Source organism: Lagopus leucura, unplaced genomic scaffold, assembly GCF_019238085.1.
Source record: "Lagopus leucura isolate 7727_CA_CO unplaced genomic scaffold, USGS_WTPT01 Super-Scaffold_100159, whole genome shotgun sequence".
Taxonomy (NCBI): Eukaryota; Metazoa; Chordata; class Aves; order Galliformes; family Phasianidae; genus Lagopus; species Lagopus leucura.
Window position 1 is genome coordinate 2,032,641 of NW_024962335.1, and position 21,162 is coordinate 2,053,802.

The window sequence follows — 21,162 nt, forward strand, 5'->3', positions numbered from 1 at the left end:
TTTTGCACTATTACACTTTTCCTCTTGAACCTTAAAAGAGAGTGACAGATTATCCTTTGTTTTCCTTAGAAGAATATAACTTTTCAGCAGTGAACATGAAATGAATGTTAATTTAGCTACAATGTTTTGATGTTATTCATCAGTAAAGTAAGGATTCAGCTTTGTTATCCACAGCACAAAGTTGAGCTTGCTCCAAGCTAAGAAAGAGTGCATGATTAAATAACGAAAAACAGATGATTTCACATAAACTGTTCTTAAAAAATGTATCTCCATTTGAATGAATTTTAAAAGTTAACTTTTAAGATCAGAGTTCTTTTCAAATGTAAAAATCGATCTTAATCAGAAAGAAGTTTGGAATGTTACATCCTGAAACAAATCCTAAGATGTCTAATTCCAATTCTTTATTTATTCGTAGATAAATGTGGCTTCTTGTGATGGAAAATGCCCATCTGCAACAATTTTCAATGTCAATATTGATAGTCATTTAAGATTCTGTAAATGTTGTCGAGAACATGGAACGCGCAATCTGACTGTGCCTCTACACTGCTCAGGAAACGGCACTGAGATTATGTATGTCATTCAAGAGCCTGTAGACTGTTCATGCCAATGGAACTGAACATTACTGTGAACATGATTTTGTCTGAAGAACTGAAATGACTTTCCTTTCAGCAGAGCGTATTTTCTGACCTTGGATGGATGTAGTACTCTACAAAAAATACGATATCAATGATGCTTTATAATGTAACTTTTCTGAAATTAAGTAGAGATTACGTTGTTTTTCAAATTTCATTTTTAAGTATCAGCATGTATAAAAATAAACATATAAAACCTTTTTTACAAGGTGTAATTTAGGTGTCATTTACTTTTCAACAGCTTTCTGATGAGCTGTTGATGTCTTTGTTTTGTGATTTCAACTTGTACTTATTTGTTAAATTTCAGAATTTGTAAGTGTTTCTGTCACTTCTTTCAGTGGTTGGATTTTCTGTTGAGGACCATCATCAGAACTAATATTCAAAAGCAGAAGATGCATATAGTGCTTTTGAGAATGACTGAATTAATGTATTAAAAAATATGAAAAAAACATTCAATGCAAACATTTTTTTGTCTTGCTGAAAGATCTGTCTTTTGTCTGTTAAACTGTTGACAGTGACTGGACTCTGCTTAAGCTAGAAGTCACAAGACACAAAACAACTATGGTCTATAAGTAGTTTTATTTCTAGAGTAATAATGTCTTTAAATCATTGCCATTTATTTAATTTTGGCGAATAGTAAAAATGCTAAGCTTGACTAAGTAAGGGTTGAAGTGTTCAAACATTTCTGTCTTTATTACAAACAAAGCTCTTTCTGATAAGAAGAAATTTCTTTTTTTATCATTTTTTTCAAATAAGATATTGACTGTCTGCTTCCTAAATATAGAATAAAGTTCTATGTATATACATATTTATTTTTAAAAGAAGGAGACTGCACGTTTTAATTTTTCATAATGTGTTTCCTCCTTTGTTTGACAGTTTGAAATTTTGTGTCCAATAACCATTGCTTTCTTTTAAGTATAGAAATTTGGACTACTGACTGAATCTAGGATTTATTTTTGTGTACAGGAAGAAAAGCCTCCATGTGAAGTATCTTTTGAAGAGCCTAAATGTGCTATTACCATTCATTCAGATTGTGAGTCTCCATGATTCAGCACCTTAAACTGAACATGCTTTCACTTTTAACAAAAATACCATGTCATCTTATCGTAAAAGCTAAGAACACAATTTTAGGCTTGTCTTTGGAAGACTACTTTGCTTCATAAAGTCACTGAATGGATCATGGCTTAAATGATGACAGAGGAGTCTGGCCATTGACCACAGTGGGTTCAGTATGGTCCTTAATACGTAAATGATTTCAGAATTATATTTCTTGATTAAAACTTTGAGAACTTTTTGTGAACTGTTTTTATTTCAGGCTGTCATCATCTACTTACAGAAAGATTAGATTATTACATTGTTTTATACAGTGAAAAATAAGAAATACAACAACATTGAAATCTAAGGCTATTTTGCAATTTTGTGTGAAAAATCTTCAGACTTTTGCTATCTACAGTTTGATTGCTTATGAAAAAAACAGTATATATGCACTGAAATCAGTCTTTACTAACAAGACTCAGTGTACTCATCCATCTCATTAAAAATAGTGACCTGGTTTAAAAATGAAAGAATAATCCATTGAATTGTCAGTAAAATGTTTAGGAATTAGAAAGGTACAGTGATCTACTAGTGATCGTTTTTTTGTTTTTGTTTTTTGAAAGTATATGCTTTATTTGCACTTTGTATGACTTGATGGCAGATATGTCAAGATATTGTATACTAAGGTCTGGAACCAAAACCTTTTTGACATTTCTGTAGGAATTTGCGTACAGAAAGTTTTCATAGAGGACAGAAATGGAAAATAAATAATTGTCATAGCTGTTAAATTTCTGTACTCATACAACAAATTTTACAAACTCCTGGAACTTTTTGATTTATTAAAATGGAGATAGGAATCCTCTGTTTACTTCAAGAAAGACTGCCCCAAAACTTCTTAATGAATATAGCATTTGAAAATGGAATGAAGAAAGCTCCTACAAGATGTCACTTTTAGACACAATGACCAAACAATTGCTGTAATTTGATTAAACACTGCTTTCTATAAACAGTGTGCTTTTGTTAGCTTTAGAATCATATTTGTAATTAAAGATAAATTGATAAACATAAGTTGATGTGTTTCATTTACCTGTATCACTAAGGATGAACAATAGTATAGAATCTTAGATTAACCTAGAATTAAAAACAGGTAAAGTTAAATTTAACTCAATGATATCAAAGAAAAATGATATTAAAAGATTTTTCCCGCTTAACCATTTTATTTTTTAGAAGATCAATAGCAGTTGGGTCACAATCCTCCCTGAAGCATAAAGCAAAACCTTTATGACTTTGGTGGAGCTGAATAGAGTCTAAGGCTGCCTTTTACAGCTAAACTTCAGATTCAGATGTATTTGGCCTTGTCAGAGAATAAATGCCTATTTTCTGGACAGTCATCCACCCACATGATCTCCAAAAAAGTGAAATTTGCCTAATGTGGTATATTTTACATAACACAACATGAATTAACCCTTGCAGCCTTTGAAACCGACATCAGATTGGAATGCCTGCAGATACCTTCTCAGCCTGTAACTTAAATATAAATGTAGGCACAACTAAACGGTTATATCAAAATTTCCCTGTTTCCAACTCTGCATTCCTACCTCAGTCTCCCACACAGGAATTATGCATGACTTGTTTTGTGCGGGCACGTTGTGAACTGGTTTTAACAGCTGATACAACTCAAACATAATCTAGTTTCACTCCGCAATTAATTAGATCGTTTATTATTGACTAAAAGAGCTTTAATATCCTCAGAGTTCCCTCCCTTCCACCCCTTCTTAAATAAGACTTGAATAATTTCTACTCCCCTACAAGCAAAACTGGGAATGCATACCTTTCTCTGACTCCCACACTTCCAGAAGAAGATGCAAAGAATTGGAAAGCATTCTGTGCATGACCTGCTGCGTGCCTTACTCTGCTGTCCCAACATGCCTTGTCATTTCAACCCTTTGTAACTGCCAGAAGGGTAGTTGTGCTATATGCACACAATTATGCTATTTTTAATGTATTCTGTGACCATTTAGTTTGGAAATAAATGATATCTATCATCCTATTATATTGATTCAATTTCAAAGAGCAGAGTAGACAGATAGTTTTCTTTTAAAAGCATTGAGTTCAGAATGACAGGGGGCACTGCAAGAAGTTTACCTCCAGATTCAGCCTACAAACAAGAGAGGAGTCAATCTTTTACAAGGGTAGATAATGGCAGAATAAGGGGAAATGGTTTTAAACTGAAGGAGGGAAGATCTAGGTTGGATACCAGGGGGAAGTTTTTTACCAAGAGAATGGTGATGCACTGGAACAGGCTGCCCAGAGACGTTGTGGATGCCCTGTCCCTAGAGGTGTTCAAGGCCAGACTGGATGGAGTCCTGGGCAGCCTGGTCTAGTATTAAGTGTAGAGGTTGGTGGTTCTGCATGCATCAGGGGGGTTGCATCTTCATGATCCTTGAGGTCCCTTCCAGCCTGGCAATCCTATGACTCTATGACTGGATGACTGTGTGATTCATTACTTCAAATTTGATCAAAGGCTTTTGTCTGAGCTTTTGTCTGCTCTTGCAGATTTTGGGAAATAAATAATGTCTATTTCTCTTCTGGCACTAACCTCCGTGTTTCACAGACAGGATGATGTAGGAAGCCAGTATTGAATTGAGCAGAAATGCGTAGATTCTGAGACCACCTTTATTCCTAACTGGTCCCATTGCATCCCTTTTCAAACAATCTAGTTAAAATTTTCTGTAAGTCTAACCAATTGGAAAGATTAAATGCATTAATTTAGCAAAGTTGCTTTGATTGTATTTGCTACTAATACTTTCCACAGACATACTCTGAAACTCTGTAATGTTTTGTTGGGAAGTATTTTCTCCAAGAAAACCACAGCGAGAACCCTGGGAGCAAGTATTGCACCTCACACACGTTTATTTATGAAGCCTCAAACGTACAGCTGCAGCATGGAGGGAGAGCTGAGGAACACCCGCTGGCAGTACATGATACTCTTCCAATATTGAGAAACCCCTTAGCATTCACACAATCCTGACTTTTGGCAAGTTGCATGTAGTGTTGGGCTTTCCATGCCGCCGAGGTGTGGCCTTGCCCAGATCATTGGGATGGACGCCATTGCTTCCCTTCAGACAGGTGGAATCTGGGCAGCAGAGCCGCACAGCGGAGAGCAGGAAGCAAGTGGCCAGTGTCAGGTGTGAGCCTCTGCAACGTCCCAGCTGAGTCTGAGGGGACCTGAAGGGGATCTGGAAGCTGGTGTTTTATTTTTTTTGCCACAAATGCTCACAACTTGGTGACGTTTCAGAGATAGCTCTTTGATGCATTACTGACTGGATGTTGAAGGAGACCTCCAGCAAACAGGTTGGGTTTGTGTGAGGGAGGAGATCTGTTTCATGAAGCAGGAGCTTATGTGTTCCGTATGCAGTTCCACACCTGCTCATGCAGTTCCCTGTGAAATCTTACCATGCACCTGTCTTTTGATGACCAATTTTTAACAGAAATTGTCACAAATTCATAATGTTTATATCAGTTCTTCCAGGATACTCTAGAAGCATGTTGATGGAAAGTTCTCCAGGGCTGCCTGGCATTTCTTTGAAAACAGTTTTAAGGCTTACAGCCTTATTTTTAGCATTGACCAAGACACAGCTTGCTAGAAATATGTACTGTGTAAAGTAGTTTTAAGAAGACGTGAGGACTTCTGTGGGTTTAGATGGATTTTAATCCTTGAACCAGTAGTTAAAAAAAAAAAGAAAAAAAAAAAAGAAAAAAGAAAAAAAAAGAACAACCTGACATTTTTGTCTCTGAGAGTTTTTTGTTGGCTGACGAATAACATACACCTTCAGCTTTCACTGAGACAGTAAAGAGCAACATCCCTTTGTGGATACTGAAAGGTCTGTGTCAGGCGGGGGAAGGGGCAGGGAGAGCAGAGCCAAGCCAAGGGCTGGCCATTGGCTGCAGCTGCAACCATGTCAGGCAGGAGTGGGTGTCAGTTTTCTCTTATTCTTAAGTGCCTGAGCACAAGTTTGTTTTAAAGCTGTTGTAATTTGAACACAGGCACTGGGAATATAACATTTCTTTATGGGTCAAGCAATTGTTCTCCTGCTTTTATTAAAATACTTATTACAGGTAAGAAAAATATTCCATTCTTGGTAGGTAGATAGATTGAATGTTACAATTTCATGGTTTGTGATTTGAACTGATTTGTTGTCACTTTGACAGTTGTGGGGAGTTCTTGTTTATCACTGCTGAACATTCCCAGCCTTCTCTCTTCTCTCTGAATTGTTCAAAGCTCTTTTGAAAGCCTTCATCTGTTCTGCTGCCTGCTGGTTCTGATTAGTGCTATTCCTCAGCAGAAGGAACAGCTCCCAGTGTCTTTAACTTCTTAACTAGCTCGTATTGCTTGGAAGCCCTCTGGTCTGAGGAGGAACACACTGTGATCATTCTGGTACACAGGGGTGAGTTCTGCATACTGCTTTAGGAAGTATACAAACTTACGAAGTATAAAACTACGTATATAAGAACCACATTGCTCTCTTACCTCTTAATTTTCTATTACACTTTGCAGGAATTTGGTCCATATTTATCTATATTTTGATTTTGCATATGCAGTCTTGAATTTTCTTTCTGTGTTTTGTGACAAGGATGATGACAATGTCCTGTCAGTCTTATGTACAAATACTTCTCCACTCCTGTAGGGAAGAGAGCTGTGTGTTTGGGGTGGTAAGCAGCCTCCCGATGTATTCCTTCAGCACATGCAGACGGTGTCTAGTTGTGCTGTCCAGGTTTGAGCTCAAGATGAGGTGTTTTGGGGACTGCCTGATGTTGCAGTCAGTGATCCGCAGCAAGTAGGGATATGTGCTGTTGAGAGTACTGTCAAAACTTCAGCTAGTTCAGTATCAAACCTCCAGCAGTGGTGAAAAGCAGGTCTTTGGGGATGACTGCAAGATCTGCGTGGAGCATGAGAACTGTGTATAGCATGTTAGTTTCCCACTATTTGCAGCTTAATATGGATGTAGTTTTAGTGCATTTAGTGAACTTTAGTGTAACTCTCTTCCATTAGCTAGTCCAGCCTCCTTTGAAGCTTTCAATGCTTGTTGTAAACTTTGGCAAGGAGTTCTGCAGATCACTTGTTTGGTGCATTGCTTTTTGCTTGCTTGAGTCTGGACTGTACCAGCTGTGTTTTTTTCCTTCGCAGCTCTTGTGCTGAGAGAGACAAGGGAAAAGCAATCTCTGCTCACTTATGGCTACATAAGATTTCATAGACCTCTGTTGTTTCCCCTTGTCACTTTTCAGATTGAAAAGTTTACATTTGTCATTTGTAAAGTAGTAGTCTACAGAAGTCAATATATATTTGCTTAGAAAGGCACCTTTTTAGTTAGTGTGCAGCTAGCCTAAACGTGTATTTAAACATTAGTTCTTCATGGCCCATTTAAAATCTTTCTTAAAATTTCTTTGGATTGGAGCTTAAAATGTACTCATAAGGTATGGTCAAGAAAATTGAACATTCTTAAGCTCCCTGATCAAATACATGGAAACACTAAATACACAAAGTACACTCACAATTTTTATCATTAGTTGTAGTCCACCAGTATAGTATGTATGTGTAATAAAAATAACATAGAGTATTGTGAGAAATAGTGGGAAACCATTAAAATGGCTAAATCACCTATTAGTAATTATATGGGTTTTTTAAAATATCTTTCAAAGCAAAATGTCCTACCCTTCAGACTGCACTGCCTTGTATTTTAGTGGTATACTGATTCAATTCCTGCTTTTTTTTTTTTTTTTTTTTTTTTTTTTTTTTAGTAGAGGAAGGGGAAGGGAAGGGTGTATGTTGTTGTTGTTTTTTTTTTTTTTTTTCTAAACGATGGCATTTATGGCATTTATTTGTCATCTTAACTCATAAAGAAAATAAAAATGGAACTTAAAACATAGAAAGAACTTCAAAGCTTATATAATTATGTGATAGGGATTGACATTACATGCCCAAATTTCCTTAATTTTAGAAATTCTGAAGTTTGTATTGCTGTGTATAAACTGGATAGGTAGGTGTAAAATGAATAATTTCTCTATCCCTTTTGTGTTGCTTTTTCTTATTCTGTGATATACAGCAGTTTGTGAGAGGAATGCCACTAACCTAAATTACTGGCTGTGGACCATGGGAACAGGCAGAGCTGAGGCCTTCCACTCCTGAATGACTGTTGAGTGTGGCTGCAATTTGCTCATTAAAAGTGAGCTCTCCTTGTTCCTGAAATGATGATATAAGGCCTGCTCTGGGAGTAATGACTCCTATTTGATTATGTTGGCCTTTGACATCAGAGGTGGATGTTGGTGGTACAGCAGTAGAAGTTGAACCTTCCCACCAATATTCCATTATATTTTGTTGCCATGTGACAGATGGCAGCAGAGGGGCAGTCTGACACAATGGCATCTGACATGGAAGTGTAGATGAAGCAAAGGTGTGTCACTAAATTCTGACACTGACAATAACGCATAGCTAATGGCAGTGACTGTGTTGAAAAAGGGCAAATTCTCAGCTACAAAAAAATTCTATCAAATAGTGTTGTTGTGCTCTTTGTAGCTGTTGTAGTTTCCATGGAAATAGAAGGCATGACTTACAGAACAACCTGTGAAGATCTTTATTCCTAGTAGGGCATGCTTGAATCTCAGCTGGCATGGTTTGGCCACCTCTGAAAAGAGAATAAAAATAGCACCTGTACCTCCTAAACTCGTAAAAATTAAGAAGACTCTGTGTGTCACACAGTAGGGCTGATAATATTGCTCCATATAAAAACTAATATAGCTGACAAGTTTACCTAACAGAGATTTTAATTAAGTAACTAAACATATTTTTTCGGCTAAGGTTGTTAAGTTGCGTTCACGTCTGTTTGTATTACAGGGCTCAGAGTGCCTAGTCTGTGACCAAGTGAGAAAGCCTTCTAGAGCAGTTTTGTTGGAGTGGACAGAATTTCCCAAAGGAGAACATGCAGAATATTACATTGTAACCTACCAGCTCACAGATGCTTTCAATCAAAAAGTAAATTTAATCTAAACATGAAGTACTTGGAGGGATATTTAAGTTGCACTGCATTTTTTTTTTTAAATTTTTTTTTTTTTAAGATTAATGTAAAAAAGCAAATAAAGAGAAACTTTTCAAAAAATATGCTAAATTCTGTAATTCGTGCCTTACAGAGTCCATTTGAAGCCAATGGCATTGAATAAGAATAGATGGACGTATGTTCAAAGTTAGAATATGTTAGTTCAAAGTTCTTTTGTTGGAAGGAGAAGTCCAGTTTCTGCGGGGAAGATACAAACACTACCTCCAGATCCTTGTTGCAGGACATTGTTCTTTTTTTGAGCACAGGATGTCCTGGAACTTAAAGAAGATATGGGGATTTTAGTATAGCTACAGTTAATAGCTGCAATGATCAAAACAGATTTTGCTATACATCCTTGAGTATTTTGCAGTTAACTTGCCTTAAGTTGCACATACTGCAGTGTTAGATGAACATTTGAAGACATTAGAGAACATTTATTAATTGTATTTTCTTACTTTCACTGTATTTTAACATTCTTTTAAATTGCAGAATGTAAGAAACATTTCTGAAGTTGAGCAAAAGCCTATCAGTACTACAGTTCTGCTGGAGGAAAATAAGCATTATGACATTACAATAGAATCCCTAAAAAATGGACAAATTCTAAGTGTAAAGTCATTTAAGACACGTAAGTAGTGTAGCACTAAATATTTTTGTATTATTATAGTGAGACTGGTTCGGAAAAAGATTAGAGAGAAACAAATGGAAATCCTGAGAGTATTCAAGTATCTAGAAAACTTCATCAAGGTGTGTTTTCAAATAAGAAGAGCAGAAAAAATAATTTTTCTATAACTTGTTTGATTAGTGTAACAGTTCTGTAGTAGGGGACTGATGTAGATGTTTGGGGATTTCTAAATGTTACAAGCATTATTATACTGAAGTAATTCTGGGAAAAATTTATAAAAGACAGCCATCAGGTAAGTTGGGAATTTCATGCCAGCTCAAGGTTTTGATTGCTTGTCTTAGTTATAAAAAATAAATATATGAATTGAATATTTAATATTTTTGTTTCCATTTTTTCCCTCTAAAAAATGTTATTGAGCAGCTTAAAGATCTTGCTATAGTGACTGACTGGGGCAAATGTTTAGTGTAAGAATTTGTGTGTCTAGCAACTGAACTTAAGCACATCATTTGTATCTGCAGATCTGTTTATGATCACAGGTCTTGCTAATAAATAGAATTGAAAGGACTTTCTAATCTTGATTTTATTAGTTGCTTTAAAATAGTTTAATAGGATACCTTAGTACACTTTAGAAATTTGTATTAGCTCATGTTCAGAAAATTGGGAAAAAATTGTTGTAAGCTGGAAACACTGCAGCACCCACTGACTGTGGTGACATTCAGCAGTCTAAAGGAAACTGCTTGTGCTAATGTTCTTGATCAACATCTATTAATTTCTATTATAGTAAATTGTGTGCTTTTGTACTTAAGCGTCCCTCAGTCTATGCTCTTAACTTTTATTTATGATTGCTTAAGATATATTACACAGACATGTAGTGATGCAGTAAGGATTTGAGTCAATAATTATGCTGAGGTAAAGACTTTTTCTTTTTTTTGGACTACTAGGTGGAATTTCAGAAAATGACATCAAAATACTTGTGACAGCCACTACCATATCTTTTAATTTGAGTGCAATGACCAAAGGATTTGCAGTTTCAGTTTCACTGAACGATACTTCTCGGATTATACCAAAAAATAGTGGATTCTTTGTCTGGAATGATTTGACACCTGGCACCTTATATACATTTAAGTTAACATTTTACCAATTACATCTTGAATTTATTAACATGTCTCAGTCACTGGAAGTTCAAGCTGAAACAGGTATTCATTGCTTTGTTGGAGTCACAATCAATGCGAGGAAGTGCTGCCTGCTTTTAAGAAGAATTAGGAGTAAATTGCAAAGAATCTGTATAGCATTATGCAATTTTCTCTTAGATGTATACTGTTTCATTTCTGGAAAAAATGAAACAATGTTAATGTCACAAATGTTCTTTTTTCTTGTTCAGGAACAAGAATTTGAATTTGTATGTGCGAATATTTTAAACTAATTATATGTTTTGCAGTTTAAAATAGACTCAGATGGATTCTTCTCCAATAGGACTAGAGGCAGTGGCCTCAAGTTGCACCAGGCAAAGTTCAGGATGAATATTAGGAAGATTTTTTTTCTCTGAAAAAGTAGTTAGACATTGGAAGAGGTTGCCCATGGAAGGGGTGGAGTCACTGTCCCTTGAGGTGTTTAAGGAAAGGGTAGATGCTGTATGTAGAGACACGGTTTAGTGGGCAATATTGGTGGTAGATAAATGATTGGACTAGGTGATCGTAGAGGTCTTTTCCAACCTTGGTAATTCTATGATTCTAGATTAGATAAGATTTGTCTTTAAACACAAAAGGTTTGGGATTGTAATTTTTTGAGGATGTGGATTGAGTTTGTTATATAGTTTCAATGAAAAGCAGGGAAAATTCTGAATTTTGTAAGGGTTTGGAAGACTTTTTTCAAAGTGTTTTGGAAACAACAGTGATATTGCACTGTTGAGTGGCAAACTTATCTGTGCTGTTTTGTAAGAAATGCGTTGAAGGAGTAATATTTTTGAGGATGCTTGATAGTGTTACTTTGCTCCTTTCAAAGCAGTAATGCTTTGATCAGGCTACTTAAAAATATCTAAAATTGGGAACACAAAAGAGAGGATGATGTAGTTTTAAAATCAGGGAAATGATCACTTACCTAAACTCTGGAAATTTATTAATGGTTTGTTAACTTCAAATTTTAAAATGTAAAAAACAAACCAGAAACTAATGAAGAATGATATTTTTCATAGAAACATAAAATCATAGAACCTTTTGAGTTGAAAGGGATTCTTAAAGGTCATCTAGTGCAACTCTCCTGCAGTGAACAGGGACACCTACAGCTATATCAGGAGCTCGAAGCCCCATCCAGCCTGACCTTGAATGTCTCCAAGGATGGGGTGCCCACCACCTCTGGGCAAACTGTTCCAGTGTGTCACTACACTTATTTTAAGAAGCTTCTTCCTTATATCCAGCCTAAATCTCCCCTCTTCTATTTTGAAACCATTTTCCCTTGTCCTGTCACAACAAACAGTGCTGAAGACTCCGTTTTCCAACCTCAGTGCTTGGAAATGATTCTGTTATACCAAACGAGGTGGTTAGTATGATTCTAGATTAGATGAAATTGCACTTTAGGGTTAGGGTTAGACAGTGCTATAGGCTCTGTTCCCTTCCTTTTTACAGCCTTCCCTTCAGATACTGAAAGACCTCTGTCAGGTCTCCTAGAGCCTTTTCTTCAGGCTGAACAGCCCCAGCTCTCTCACACTGTCCTCATAGGGGTGGTATTCCCTCCCTTGGATCGATTTTGTGGCCCTCCTTTGAATGCGATTAGCATAAACAATATTGGTTTTCTTTTTTTGCTTTAGTGTGTTAAAGGTAATCGTCTTTTAATTTAATCAGAATTCTTAGGACAGTGAAGATTTTGAGTGAGGGATGTCTCACAGAATTGTAGGGGTTGGAAGGGACCTCTAGAGATCATCAAGAGCAACTCCCCTGCCAAAGCAGGTTACCTAAACCAGGTAGGCGTCCAGGTGAGACTTGAACGTCTCCAGAGAAGGAGACTCCACCACCTCCCTGGGCAGCCTGTTCCAGTGCTCCGTCACCTCACTGTAAAGAAGTTCTTGTGCACATTTGTGCGGAACTTCCTATGCTGCAGCTTATGTCCGTTTCCCCTTGTCCTGTCTCCACTCACCGCTGAAAAGAGACTAGCCTCACCAGTATGGCCCTCACACCTCAGATATTTATAAACCTGGATTAGATCCCCTCTCAGTCGTCTTTTCTCAAGGCTAAATAGACCCAGTTCACTTAGCCTTTTTTCATAGGGGAGATGCTCCAGGCCCTTCACCTTCTCACTTTCACGTCACATTAATAAGGATTTTCTCTTGTGGTTTGCAATCATGTTTTAATTAAATGCTATCATCTTCTGACTATATGTAGATTTTTAAAAAATCTGAAACTGTAACACTACTGTAAATGATACTGAATGTGTTTAAAATACTTAAAATGCTTGTTTACCTACAGGCACCTGCTCCAAAGGGTGGCTGGCATTCCAAAGCAGCTGCTATAGAATGAGTAAGGAGAGCAAGCCATGGAAGGTGGCACAAGAAACATGTGAAAATTCTTCACAAGAGGCTCATCTTCTTAACATAGGGAGTGAAGAAGAACGTGGTTTTATTTTATCTTATCTGCAGTCAGTTAGCCACGTAGTCATGTTATGGACAGGTCTTAATGACTTGAAGGTCAGTCTGTTTTATCTTCTTTGCTTTTACATATATGGAGGAAAGAAATCTGTAATGTGTTGAACCCAGTTCATTAAAATCAAAAATACTTTGCTCTGACTATTTGTTTGAATAGTTGTCATAGGAATAGAATTAGTATTGATATTAGTATATTGGCAGTTGTAAGAGGAATAATTATTTCTAATGTTTAGAAATACTGAAATCATTTAGCATGGCATTGCAGGGGAAAAAAATAAAGACTATTTATTCCTGGCCTTTTTTTTTTTTTTTTTTTTTTTTTTTTTTTTTTTGTGAGTACATCATAAGAATGTCCTTTTGCCTGTAGATGGTGCTGTTTTACCATTAAAAAAAAATAAAATCGTTTTACACATTGTCCGTTACTTAATTGGGTACCAAAGCCTAGGGTTGGCTATGCAGCTCTGAGATACTGATTTGCCCTGCCTTAGCAAGGTCTGTTCAATATGGATGCTGGATAGGCCAGTGGAAGAAGGGACTGGCAGAGAGTATTTCATATAAAAAGTTTCCCCATATCCTTGATAGGAGAGTTCTTGATGCCAGCTCTCTTGTTACTAAATGACCTATTGTGACCACTGTGATGGATTGTGTGATTTGGGAAGAACTACAATTGGTAAATGGAAGTATTGAGAAAAGTCTGAGAAATTATTTGATTAATAGTGATTTTTAAAGGGTTGTCTGTAATGAGCAATCTCATTAACTCTTTTTGGCTTTTATTAAAATATTAGTATAATAGAAGGGGTAGAATTCTGCATTGGAATATTTTTCATTCAAAATATTCCCATATAATTAATTTTAGAAATAAAATACGTAAATTTTGGATGTTCAGGAGGCATGCTTACTATGAGAAACTTTTAGTAATGACTTAACATAGTGCAAAAATACATGCATATGTTTGTTTGTTTTTCTTGCATTTTTTTTAACATAGGAGGAAGGTCGGCTCTTGTGGACAGATGGATCTCATTATTCCCTAAAGGCTAATGTCTCGCCTTTGTCGATGCTACCAGCAAATGAAACAGACTGCTATGCCCTTCAGAGAGATCCCACTGGTCCAGGCTATTTCTTCACCGGATTTTTCTGCTTTGTGCAGCTACCATATATTTGTGAATATGAATGTAACTATGTTTCTTCCAATCTTCTGCATTAATTTTAAACTCCCACCCCTTCATCTTCAAAAATACAAATATGAAGAAAGTGTCCATGATATTTAATGGCTTTTTATTTTTATGTTTATTTTATTTTTATTTTTTTCAGTACCTCTGATACCAGAAAACTCCATATTCACTGTTTCTGATGTCAAGACAACTGAAGTTGCATTTATGTGGAGTTATATGGATATCTGGCTTAAGTCAGGCTTTGCACTCGTGATGAAGTACTATTTTGATCATTTGAAACCACACAGCCTGAGCTTGCCTGTGAATACAACTCAAGTGAAAATTGTGCAATTGTGTCCTGGTCTTTGCTATAAGTTTTTACTAGTGGCAAGGAACCCTGAAGGGGCACAGGCTGTCTTAAGTCCAATTCTGAAGGTAGAAACAAGTAAGTTACAAAAATGAATAGCAATAATAATCACAAAATCATACGTTTTTAAATTGTTTGGTTGTTATTATTTGTATTGATAATTAGTCTGAAATTAGAAATAAATCTGAATGTGAATTCAGAATCCAACAAGCAGGATTCACTGTTCCAAAATCTTTATTTTGCTTTTATGCTCGAGTGCTTATCTTGAGCTGCATCTGAAGAGAGGTGGCCAGCAGGGTGAGGGAGGTGATTGTTGCAGAAATACAGAATCACAAATTGTAGGGTTGGACTAGTGACTGAACTGCTGTAAGTGGTGTTGGAAACACATGAGTTGTTTTAAAATGCTTGATAAAAAAAAAAAATTGCATTGAACAATTTCTGAAATTCTGTAGATTTTTGCTGTTCATCTCATTAGGACCAGGTTTTAACCAACTTAGGCAACTCATACCATTTGTACCATATCATCTCTGAGATAATGAGAGAAAGGGCATTCCTGAGGAGACCGAGTTCTACGTAAGAGCTGGCTAATTCATAAAACCTAAATTTGACAGTGACTGTATTCCTCTGCAAATCAATATTAGTCAAACTGTCAAGATTTCTTTATTTGATTTAAGACTATTTTTAAGTCCATATTGTTAGCTTTTCAAGGTTTTTTTTTTTGTTTTTTTTTTTTTTAAGGTTTTGTTTTGTTTTTAAGAGGAAAAAAGTCTACAAGAGACACCAGAAGCTCTTACCCTATTTTCTATTTCTAATCTTATTCAATAGGGCCATTGCACTCCCAGAAGTTAGAGACTACATATGTTTCATCTGCAGAAATACATTTAAAATGGAACCCTCCACAGCATTCCTCCTGTGCTCATTTTCATTATTACCTTATTAACATTTTGGATAGTGAAACCAATGCCTGGGAACAGTTACCAGTTGAAAAAAACAAGACATCAACAGTAATAGGAAATATAAAACCTTATCATCAGTACCAGCTATATTTGCAGAATGTAGCAGAGAAAGGAACTCTAAGTTGCCATGAAAAGCCTATATTAATCACAACAGGTGATGTATCAATTTTCTGTTCGGTTGGCTGGTTTTTATTCTTTCCCCTAGACAGTTTACGTTGAGAATGGGATGCATAAATATATTTTTAAAGTTATGTGCAGATTGAGGTTTGTTGGTACATGTTGAGGGAAAATTGTGGCAATTCTTTTGTATTTTTTCTGTTTAATAATTTTAATCTTCAGAACCTTTCAAAGAAGTGAAAGTACCTGTCATGTACCATGGCAGTATGTATCTTCTTTTTGACTTGATGACTTAAGCTATAATACTATGTTCTGAAGTGGTAGCATCATATTTGATGCATACTGACTTATGGTTCATATACTAATGTAATTTTAACAAAGTAGGAACATTTCCACGATGTCTCAAATAATGTTGCTGAAGACAGATTAAGTTTTTCCAAATCATTGATACTGTGACTCAGATTGTGTCGTCTTTTGTGTCTGTATATATTCAATGGAACAGAATATGCTTGTAAAATCAGGCACTATTTTTATGAGAAAAAGTGGAAGAATCTGCCTGTAACATGTAAGTGTCTAAAAACTGTCTACAGGCTGTTTAATAAATACATAAGTAGTAGGTTTAAAATCATAAAATATCTAGAAGTAAGAATGAAGGAAACTATTTTTGGGAAGAGTTTCTTAAGGGATGGTATGTTTGAGCTGTGGTTTTATACTGAAATTCTTTTTCTTTGATAAAGCTGTCAGTCCACCTACAGCTGTTTTTATTCAGCCTGAGGATGTGCAAGAAGAGAGTGTAATCCTTCACTGGAAACTGTCACAAGAGGGTCAGGAGGCCTACATTCAGGTGAAACCTAGTGCAGACGTCGGTGAAACTAAAAAGTTTCTAATAAACAATACAGAAGAATTTAAGATCGATCTTCTAATTCCTGGAATGACTTATGAAATAGCAGTGGCAAGTGTGAATAATGGAAATATGAGTGAACTCAAGACTGTGCAATGCACTTTAAGTAAGATGTTGTTAAGCAGTGGAAATTACAGACTAATACACTCAACATCACGCTTGTTATCATTACTAACAAATTACTAACAGATTTATCATGTCAAGTACACTCGCTTAATAGCCAGGAATCAAAACTAGAATATGAATTACATTGATTCAGTTCTTACTGTTAAAGGCAAAGCTAATGATGTTCAGAGAGATGCAGCCTTGGGAAACACATTGGTATTACTGAATGTTGTTTAACCGTGGTGAGGATCGGAGTATGGAATCCCATTCCCTCTGAGTGAAGAAATTAAGCAAATTGTTGATTTGAAATAGGAAATTATAGGAATGATTGAAACAGTCTTTTGGGTAGAGATGAGTTAGGCATCCTGTGAAATGTGAGAGAAATTACCCTTCTGTTAGTGAGAGGGTGCTGGGAAAAGATTTTGAGTTGGAAGTAGCAGTATCTGAAAGAGAAAAAGCTGTAAATTTTTGTTTCAAAAATCGAAGGTGCCTTTCTGTTAGTGTTTGTTTACTGGCATGTTGAAATGCTTTTGGCACAGTATAATGTTTTGGGTTTTTTAAATTTTTTTGTATGTGAAAATAATGGCCAGGGCTCACTCATTATATATATGTGATATGTAAAAGCGACATCTGTCAGATTATAGATATGGTAAATGATGCCTTGTCATTTTTTTTAAGTGGTTGCAGTATTATTTTTTTTAATATATTTTATATAGCATTACACTTAATATCTCATTCACAGAATAGATGATGGGATTGTCCCATCTGTAAGAGCCAGCTACGTGGGAAGAAAACTCAATATATCAGCCCATCAAACATACCTCCTTCTCCTTGCTTATCTCCATGTTCACACATGCATATCGGTATATTGCTTCTATTGCTCTACCAACCTTCTTGGTGCATTGTGCTTGATACCTGTGGAAACCTGACTTGCTTTGGTTCTAAATCCTTTGCCAAGTTCTTCAGGATTTTAGTAATAAACACCTAAAAAGATCAGGTTGATTATTCTTTCTGAGCAATTATATTTTTTATTACCTGCACCAGGTACCTGTCTGCACCATGCAAGTATAGTCTCAGGGCAGTTGCTTCAGACTTACTGGGTCTTTTCTTATTTTCAGTTAATCTAATGTGGCTTTTTTTTTCTTCTTTTTTCCTTTGTTTAGAGCCCAAGCCTGTTCAAATAGTAATTCCTTTTGTGCTTTATAGTAATGCTGTGGTATTATTTGTTCGCATGCCTGATACTGGAGTATTTGATGGCATATATGTTACAATGAATGATGGACATAACAGAACATTCAGTTTGAAAAGTGATGGCAAAATAACAGTTGAAAACCTTACTCCAGGAACAGAGTATGATTTCCGTGTCTTCGCAAAAAGCAGAGAAATGTTGAGCTCCTCTTACCATGTAACTGGTGTAAAAACATGTGAGTATTTTGATTCCTATAAAATTGTATAATGTTAAATTTTCATTTCTAACCTCTAACTTTAGTTTTATTTCAGTGCAATAAGAAATACATACTATTTACAAATCATCCAGTTATATTTGTGTAAGCAAATAGTACTTCTTCAAACAAAACTATAACTATCCCTTATCATTACTAAACATTCTAAAGTCTGTTTCTGTGTCAAGACTATAAAAATATCTGGGACGTATTTCAGGAATTTAGGCTGTATTAAACTGTTGTGGGGAAACAAGACATATTTTAATTATTTATTTCAGCCAGGGTGATCAGCATCAGTGGAATTGCTTCTCTGTCTCGAAAATTAGCAAGCTTATTGCTCCCACTGCATCTTTAAACAAGGAAGAATAGCTTGAAGTTTCCAAAATAGAAATTATGATTATTAAGGGAAAAATCCCCAACACAAAGATCATACGTAAGAGACCTTTTAATAAGGTCTTTCAAAAAGAAATTTTAATAAGGACTTAAACAATTGTTTGAAATATCTACTGAAATTCTGTGTTTTGAATTTTCAGTTTTTTATGATAATGTACTTCTGTAAGTTTTTCTTCACATATTTTATTATTTTTATTTGACATTCATTTCTACTCTATCTCCTCAGAGTGGAAATGTTATAAAAAGTACTACTGAGACGGTGTAAAAGGAAGCAAGGAAGAAAATAAGAGCATGATGGATGAAAAAAAATACTCTTCAAATAATGAAAACCTTGAAACATTTTTCTTAAGACATAATCTTAATAAAAGTTGTGTTTTGATCACTATAAGAGAACAGTTCTTCAGAAAACTTACTTTTGATCTGTCTTTGTTGGGTCTCCAGAACCTTGGAAAAGAAATACAAACCTATTTTTTTCTTAGAAAACATGTAATTTTTTGTACATTCCAGGCAGAAAGAGCTGGATTGGAATAAGAGAAATGCAGACAGAAGTGTAAAATGCTTTGTAATATAATCTCATACAAGGCTATACTGATTAGGGATAAAGGGCATTTGCTGTGTCTAGCCTACTTGGTTTTGCTGATCTCTCTGACAAAATTTAGGTCAACTCAGAGCACAGTGGCAGTAGTATTGGAGGGATTAACTTTATTCTGGAGGATTTTCCTGCCTACATGCATCAGCATGTTCAGCCCCATCTGATTTCAAGAAAAACAAGAAAGCAGTTTACTTTGAATAGTGCCTGTATTATCTCTGCTCTTTCTCCATTTTTTTCTGCTTTAGAATGCCTATTTCCTGAACTTTATTTCCTGAAATGCCTGAAATCAGATTTTGCCCGCTGCTTGCTTGAATTTGTTATCGATCCTCTTTGATATCTCCACAGAAGGCACAAAATTGTTGGACTGAACAGTAACAGTTTTTATGTTTTCCTGTAGGCTTAGCAGCACCACTCAGTATACAAGAAGGCAATGTGACAGACACTTCAATACAGATTACCTGGGACCGTGCAGAAGGAGATTTTCAGCAATATGAAGTCACATGTACAAACTGTGCAAGTGCTTTCAGGGTATGCTTTTTGAAAAGACTGTTCAGTCAATGCAGTTATTTTTGTAAAATTTCATATTAAGCATTCAGAGATTAAATTAGAAGCTATGCATCCCACTAAAATAGGTGGTGGTGCCGCTAATATAACAGAAGCATATTTTGCAAACAGTTGTTTGGCTTTTTAGGTCCAGAAAGTCAAGCAAGAAACAGCAACATTTTCCAACCTTATTCCTGGTAAGCTGTACAGCTTTACAGTTCGATCAGAAAAGGAAGGTTTCAGAGATAGTATACTTGTTGCAAAGGAAATAGAGACAGGTGAGGCCTCAGTGTCACTACATTCATAACTTGTTTTATTCTTCTTATATCCCTTGTTTTCTTCTACATTTATTTGAACTTTATTTTTGTTTGAAATAGAAAAAATGAATTAAATCATCCTTATTATTTTCTCCTTATTCTCTTTCACTGTTCTTTTCTTTATTCTTCAACTGTATCCTTTCAAGTAAATGCACTTGAATTTGGTTGTGGTGAACAACTCATTCCTGTTTTAACTACATAATGATTCGAGCAGTTTTACGCTGCTAGTGTACAACTGGTACTTGCAGACTGGTTATCAGCACTAGAAAAAGCAAAGTCTTTTTTTTTTAAACTTCTGTTTTCGCTTCGCTGCTGAGTTTGAACTTGTTCAGTTTTTACTGAGTTTTTACTTGTTCAGAACTAAGTATGGTTTAGAACTAAGATATGGTTTAGTTTGTGGTAGCAATGGTAATGAGAAGACAGTTGAACTAGATGATCTTACAGGTTACTTCCAACCTTGTGATTCTATGATTCTATTCTATAAATTAGTTTTCTGATGTTCTTTCACTGGCTTCTTACATCAGTAGTAAATACAGTTTTTTTGTTGTTGTTGTTTTTGTTTTTGTTTTTTTTTTTTTTGTTTTTGTTTTTTGTTTTGTTTTGTTTTTTTTCAGTAAATTTAGTTTTACTTTAGGCTAGGATGTTGGATTCTCAGAAGCAGAGCTCTGTTTTAGTTCTGGTGTGAGAGTGTGTGTGTGAATGTCTAACTGCAAAGGGGCCAGGGTAAGCCAGGACTTAGGTGGAGTGCCTGGGAGCAAGCATGGGTGTGAGCAGCCAGCTCTGACTTTGAGTGCACCTGTGTATCTCCTAGGATGATCAGTTTGGGGGAGATCAGGGGAGGATTATGAGGCCATAAGTGCTGTCTCGGTTCATGTGAATGCTCTGCCTTCTAGGAATACATCTTCAGCCTGGTTGGCCTGGGGACACGAAGCAGCAGCAGCCTTACCTCTCTCTGGCTGATGTGTCTGAAATTATATAATTTCCTCTAACAGGTTCCTAATGTGAATAAGTATAGGTCATAAAAAGATTTACAGTTGGCAGCAAGCATGGTCAAAGATATTTAATATTTTGCTTTCAAGGAACCATCAACTAAAGCTGACATAGAAACAGTGGTAGATGTCTGAAAAATTTTTCTGAGAGGGTAAGTCGTGGGGAAGTAATTATGGAGTAAGTAAGAAAAAATGCATAGATATTCTTTTTGCAAGAACTGAGGACTTGAAACAGAAAAGAGCAAGCAGGAGACAAGCAAAAGGAGATAGTTGTT

At 35.8% G+C, this 21,162-nt stretch overlaps 2 protein-coding genes across 2 annotated transcripts in view; both read left to right on the forward strand.

Moving 5' to 3' along the window:
* OTOGL (otogelin like) overlaps positions 1-798 on the forward strand; it is a 90,134-nt gene extending 89,336 nt beyond the window's left edge. Inside the window, exon 59 of the mRNA XM_042889899.1 lies at positions 416-798. Within this exon, the coding sequence (XP_042745833.1) occupies positions 416-616 (201 nt within the window). The 3' untranslated portion in view covers positions 617-798. The remainder of the gene's footprint in view (positions 1-415) is intronic.
* Positions 799-5,738: 4,940 nt separating this feature from the next.
* PTPRQ (protein tyrosine phosphatase receptor type Q) overlaps positions 5,739-21,162 on the forward strand; it is a 120,528-nt gene continuing 105,104 nt past the window's right edge. Inside the window, exons 1-12 of the mRNA XM_042890276.1 lie at positions 5,739-5,786; positions 8,560-8,697; positions 9,248-9,383; positions 10,322-10,576; positions 12,839-13,056; positions 14,000-14,186; positions 14,326-14,610; positions 15,358-15,642; positions 16,343-16,612; positions 17,775-18,035; positions 19,436-19,566; positions 19,730-19,859. Coding sequence (XP_042746210.1) covers positions 5,739-5,786; positions 8,560-8,697; positions 9,248-9,383; positions 10,322-10,576; positions 12,839-13,056; positions 14,000-14,186; positions 14,326-14,610; positions 15,358-15,642; positions 16,343-16,612; positions 17,775-18,035; positions 19,436-19,566; positions 19,730-19,859 — 2,344 coding nt within the window. The remainder of the gene's footprint in view (positions 5,787-8,559; positions 8,698-9,247; positions 9,384-10,321; positions 10,577-12,838; positions 13,057-13,999; positions 14,187-14,325; positions 14,611-15,357; positions 15,643-16,342; positions 16,613-17,774; positions 18,036-19,435; positions 19,567-19,729; positions 19,860-21,162) is intronic.